General features: G+C 47.7%; 1 protein-coding gene across 13 annotated transcripts in view; it reads left to right on the top strand.

Annotated features, from left to right (window-relative positions):
• Nucleotides 1-396: 396 nt before the first annotated feature.
• POU2F1 (POU class 2 homeobox 1) overlaps nucleotides 397-6,000 on the top strand; it is a 146,262-nt gene continuing 140,658 nt past the window's right edge. For 11 of the 13 annotated variants that reach the window (XR_007509000.1, XR_007508997.1, XR_007508996.1 and 8 more), the window contains exon 1: nucleotides 400-481. Coding sequence is in view for 2 of the 13 variants with exons in the window: in XM_049824331.1 (XP_049680288.1) it covers nucleotides 418-481 (64 nt within the window). In the remaining 11 variants the exon portion in view is untranslated. Of the gene's footprint in view, nucleotides 482-6,000 lie in introns of all 13 variants that reach the window. The other 2 variants (XR_007508994.1, XR_007508995.1) reach the window with 2 other exon arrangements.

Below are 6,000 nucleotides of genomic sequence, written 5' to 3'. Positions count from 1 at the left end.
GGGGGGGGGGGGGGCAACTGAAACCCTGGCGCGCGCGGCGCGACGGTTTACACGTTAACGAGCCCTCGGCCAGAGGTGAAGGGAAGGCAGCCGCGCGCCTGCGCAGTGCCGCGCGAAAAGTGCCCGGGGAGGGGAGGGGGGCGAGGAAGCGAGTCCCCTCGCTCGGCGCATGCGCGGCGGCGCGCCTCACGCTCGACGGGAAAGCGGACGGGGAGGGCGGGGGAGGAAGGGAGAGAGGAGAGGGAAGCTTGCGCAGGCGCAGAGCGTGGCCGCGGCGCGGTCGGTTGGCGGCTGCGCAGTAGGGCGGCGAGGGGGAGGGGGCGCGCGGCGGGGGGAGGGGAGAAGGAGGGGAGGAGGAGGGGGGCCAGGAGCGAGGGAGGGTTTATCGGGCGGCCGATTTTGGTTAAAATATTCAAAATGGCGGACGGAGGAGCAGCGAGTCAAGATGAGAGTTCGGCGGCGGCGGTGGCGGCAGCGGCAGGTAATCATTACTGCATTTTACATATTCATATTCATACTCGCACACGCGGCCCCCCCGCCGCCCGCCCGCCCCGCTTAGCATAATTTATTAGTACTCAGGATTATTATAATTAACGGCACAGGAGGGAGCGGGGGGGGGGGGGGGAGAAGGAAAGCAGCCTCCCCGTGCGGGGAGACACACACACACACGCTCCCTCCCTCGCTCGCCCGCTCCCTCACACGGAGCCGCACTCGCACCCGCCCGCACGCCGGGGCACCGGCGCCGGGGCAGGCAGCGGGGCGATGGGGGGCGGCGGCGCGGGCGGCGGCGGCGGCGCAACGGCGAGGCGGTGGGGTCGGGGTGGGGAGTCGGCGGGGGGCTGTGGGGGGGAAGGCGGGAGGGGGGAGGCATCCCCGCACCCAAAAGCGATCGGAGGTGGCTAGCCGCCACCCGGCCGGGCTCCCCCCTGGCCCACACGCCCACAATAAAAGCCGCTTTACATATTCATGGCGGGGGGGGGGGATGCTGCTGTTAGAGCGGTCCCGGCGGGGGCCGCGGGAGGGGGCACGGCCCGCCGGGCTGGGGGGGGGGCAGGCGGACCCCCGGGTGGGACAGGGTCCCCCCCGCTGGCACGGCGGCGGCGGGACGGAGGAGGCCGGGGGTGCGGGGCCGGGTGAGGGAGGAAGACTTGGTTTCTTCACCTCTCCTCTCATTACCCCCCCCACCCTCCCCCGCATCACCCCCAGCCAGGGTTATTTCCCCAGAGCCTGGGGCCTGCAGGCATGGGGTGGATGGGTGCGGATGGCCTCGGGGAGGGGTAGGAAGAAAGCGTGGTTTGGCTTTTTATTTAAAGCTGCCTCCTTCCCCCCCCCCCCCGGCAGGTTCAATGTGGGGTGACTTGGGGGGGGTGTGCGGGCAGAGTTTTTCCGTGCCCCTCTCCGACGGGAGAGGCCGCGTGTTTGCACCCCCGAAGGCTGGATTTGCCCCGGCGGTGTTTGCCCTCCTCCCCCTTTGCCCTCGTGTTTCCGCAGCCCCGAGGGTTTGGGGGAGCAGGGTGCTGCGGCCCCGGGGCAGGCCCCCCCGGGAGCCGGGGACCGGACCCGCGTCCCCTCGCCCTGGGTGCCGGGGCTGGGGTGGATGGTGGTGCCGGCAGCCCCGGTGGGCTGGCGCTGGGGGTGCGGGTCCCGTCCCTCTCCCTCGCTTTCTCTCCCTCTCCTCCTCATTTGAATAATGTCTAATTCGGGGAGGTTTATATTATTGAAATGGCTGCCTGGCTTTCCCCGCCTCTCATGTTTAGTAATTCAGACCTTTAATAACAGCCACTCAGAGCCCAACGCCGTGTTTATATTTTACATTCGCCCCATGTGCTTTTGTGGTTCAATATGATTCTTCTTTCTCGCTCTCTCGCTTTTTTTAAATTTTCTTGGCAACCCACAGGGCCCCGAGATCAAACCCAGGCTGTGTGAGGAGAGGAGGGGGGAGAGCTAGGCCCTGGCTCTTCTGGCAGGCGCCTAGGCCTCACTCTCTGCTGGTTGATTTATTTACTAATAACCAAAATGACCCCCCCATCTCCACTCCACCCCTGCCAGCAAAAACAAAACCCTCCTGGGGCTTGAGCAGCATCAGATCTGCTCATAGATTCTCAAACACTCATGTCTTTTAAATAAGGAGCTTATTTTTAATTTATAGCAACTCAAGACTGTAAAGCTGTTCCTTTCATATCTGCTTTTCAGAGGCTTGGGCATTTTTGGTCCCTTTGTCCTTGATTCTTTTCCTTAAAGGAGAGTTGCTTCTAATTTACGTTTCCTGGCACTGAGAGCTATAGAAGACACACTCAAAATCTGAACAGCTTTCCTCCTCCCTCCGAACACAAACAGAATTGAAGACATTGAAGATAATCTTATTCACCTTCTTTTTGCTTAATGTGGATGCAGTTTAGCAGTGCAGTGTGTCAGATGCTTTTGTTGCTGCTTGTATCTTTGACTGTTCTGGGTTGGGTTGGTTTTTTTTTTTTTCCCCTCTTTCATTTAGATTTAGCTTTCAAGACGGAAGATACTATTAGGCAGTACAGGGTCTAGAAAGGAAGATAAGTTTTCTGTGATTGTGTCATAAGAACACCAAGTGAAAATTGAAATTAATCCTCTTAAATTGTCTGGAGTAATTCAGTTTTAAACCAGATATTAGTCTACTTAGAAAACAAATGGTCTACTTCATTAAAAAGAGGCAGTAATTTAAAAAAGATACTTATGCAGGGATGTGTTTCATGTAAAACTGTGTAGGTTTTCATTAGTGACCATTGTTTTCACCCTGTGGAGAAAAAGGACAGAACAGCAGGGTACTTCAAAGTAGCAGTGCCAGATTAGTGTGTAAACATCTTTGAAGCATGGCTAGGAAGAGAGTTCATATACAAATGCAGACAGCGTGTTTTGTAGTTTGGTTCTAAATTTAATTTGTCGCAAAATACTGTGCTGCAGCTAATGAAAAGCATTTTGATTTAAAAAATAATGAACGACTCAGATTATTTATCATTTTTCTTCACCCTTGGTGAAGACAGGCCTTGAATACTAGAAGAAAAATTCCGTAGAAGTGGTAATGAGACTGTTCAGGTGACTGACTGTTTCACAGACCAACAGCACAAGGCTGGCTGGACAAAAAGCAGTAATATGATTTCATGCCTTAAATAGCATATGTTTTTGCACTCGCTTCACAAGATGTGGTCAAGCCGATGATGTCATTGGCCAGAGGACAAGGTGCAGTTAATTTGATTTATTGACCTGGGGTGAGGTGTAGCACTGAAACCTTCTCATAGGGAAACCATTTATCTGAGGACAATTTCCTTTATAGCAGCAATTTAACCACTGCTGAGACTGTAGATATTTTATCCAGCATGATAAAAATGTATGCTGCATCTTGCAAACAAAATTTCTTTGTCACTGACGTTTTAGTAATTTTTATAGAATGGAATACTGGACAGTGGCCTTGTGTAGTCTTATGGCTGAGCTGGGGTTTATAACTCTGAATTCAGGTATTTACATGCCAAAATACAGATGTATTTATCTCAGACATATATCTGTGTGCCTGTGTTGTAGCTTAAAATTTTACTGGAACGTGATGTGGATAGACATGTGTCTTTACCAGTGAAGCCTATAGGCAACGTGTTAGTGGGAAGCCCCTTTTCCCAAACCGTGGTGTCATCTTCACTTGTCAGAAGGTGCCAAGACTAGTGTGTGGGTATTACTCCTCATTCTTGAGTAAGGACTTTTATGTTAGTTAAAATCTGACGCCCACCAGTGATAAAAAGCTGCTTCTTGAACCTTCTTTATCAGTAGTGAGTGGGAGAGTAAAAGAAACTTTCTTCTCCCTATGGACTACCTGGCTGTGGTGAGTGGAGCGTTGTGCTACTGTTGCAGTGCTTCCTAATTCTTACTACGGGAATACGTTCTCCTATTTTGTCTGTCCTTTCAGCTTTTATTTTATTAGGGACAGAAGGAAGAAGGCTTGTCCTCCCCAAGAAATAGTTCCACTGCCTGATTACCTCTGATCAGTTATGAAAGTGGCTCTGCCTTTTTTTCTTATTTTCTTATTTTCTTTTCTTTTTCAAAACTGACCAAAACTTATCAGTCTAACAGCTGGTTGAAAGATAGGCTAAGCTATGTCAGTAGCCATGCTGCTGCGTGTGGAGCAGAATTGGGAAGGTGTGTGTAAGTATGTTGACTTAACAACTAGAGGAGCTAAAGCTTACTCCTCACTTCCTAGAAGGATGGGGAAAGAATCTGAGCTTCCCACCCTGTCATTTTAAGAGGAAAAAAATCTCAAGTTTGCTGTCACTAACAATTTCTCAAAGATTACCCTGCAGTAATAATTCAAGCATATAAGTGTTAATACTGGACTTCCTGATGCTGAACGTGGATAGCTTCTGAATGCTTATCTTAGCAAGTAATGGTGATGATGTCTGGAGTTGCCTCACTTGATGGAATTGGTGAGGTAGCCTTCAACTCAGTCTGTCCATTAAACCTAGGAAGCACCAACATATTCTGTGTTAGCAGTCTCTTACATGGTGTGAAGAAGTGTTGTTCCTACTTCTGCTCGATCGTAATGATGTATTGCCCAGAAAAAATGAGATTTTGAACACCATTGTCACTTAAATTATATTTGTTAAATTTCCAGTGGTAAATTCCATGTTTAGAGTAGCACATTTTTGCTGGTTTTTTTATGTTCAGATGTGTGAGGACGCAAAGAATTTTGGGGTAAATATTTTGTCCATGCTGTCCAGAATGTTTTTGTTTGATTGATCTGTCATCCAGCTTGTTTCTGTTAAATAGCATTCATCACCTCCACAGACACGTGTTGGTTTTCTCTCCTGGTTCTCTGGCAAATTTGCAGTAGTTTTTTTGTAGCATGCAGTAAGTTTTCATTAGCTTTCCTCAAATTTTGGCTCTGGTGGAGTTCAAGACTTCAAAATAGATTACAGCATTTTTAATGTGCAAATCTAGTCAGTTAACTTTCTTAACCTTTTTTCAGCTTTATTTTCTATTCCCCTCAAACTGTTGTGCCCATAGGACAATAATCTTGATACTGCTATTGTATACAGCTGACAATTATGCAGCCTCTGCTACTTGCACTTACAGCTTTATTATTTTTATCTTCAGAGAATCAGTGACAGTCCTGGCAAATGACTGTCTTTTATGACATACGTATTTTCATTCTCTGTGACAAAGCTGTTGTCAAAAGGAGGTGTTGAACAAAATTAACTATGACTTGAGTATCCCAAATGTGATATGCTTGGTTTAGGTGCTTAAACTAGTATGTGAATGAAAGACTGTCTCACGTTGCTGGATAGACTTACAGTGCTGACTGTTTACCAGTGCAGAGATTTGCTTCTGTGTTAACAGATTTTCCCACCCCTTTTCCTAATGTGCTACATTGTTATACAGGGCAAGTTAAGAGTGGGATTTGTTGGACTGAATGCAGGAGAAAAGTTTAAGGAAAGATACTGGTCTTGGTTAGTGTGTATTAAGTAATTGTATTTCACTTGAAACTGTTTGACAATTGCTAATCTGAGAAAAAACATACACATAGATGTATTTTCCTTTCTATAGTTCTTTGCATTAAATTTCTTGAATTGTGTGAATAGGTCCTCATGCTGCTTCATGCGCACTTACTTTTCTCTGTAGAAAAGGAAATAATTACTTAAGATCTCAGTATTATTCCTTTCCCTAGTTTCTTATTTCATAACTAGCTAGGAAATATCCACATTTGTTAACATAACTGTATTATAAATTATGAGCTCTGTAGTGCATTACAAAGTCTTTGCAAAAGGAGGTGTTGGTTTGTTTGTGTTTTTTTTTTATAAACTGCTACTGGCTAATTTAATTAGTTTAGGGTTAATAACACAGTTGAGTGATGAAGTGTTGGTTTGGTATAGAGGATTTACTGGGTTCCAATCCTGAGTTTATCACTGGTTTCGCTTGCTTTGCTGTTCTGGCCTAAATGTGTGTAATGGTTATTACAGAGCACGTTTTCATAGGGGTGTTGCTGGG

This window comes from Accipiter gentilis, chromosome 21, assembly GCF_929443795.1.
Source record: "Accipiter gentilis chromosome 21, bAccGen1.1, whole genome shotgun sequence".
NCBI classification, from domain to species: domain Eukaryota; kingdom Metazoa; phylum Chordata; class Aves; order Accipitriformes; family Accipitridae; genus Astur; species Astur gentilis.
This window is presented reverse-complemented; position numbering and strand designations above follow the sequence as displayed.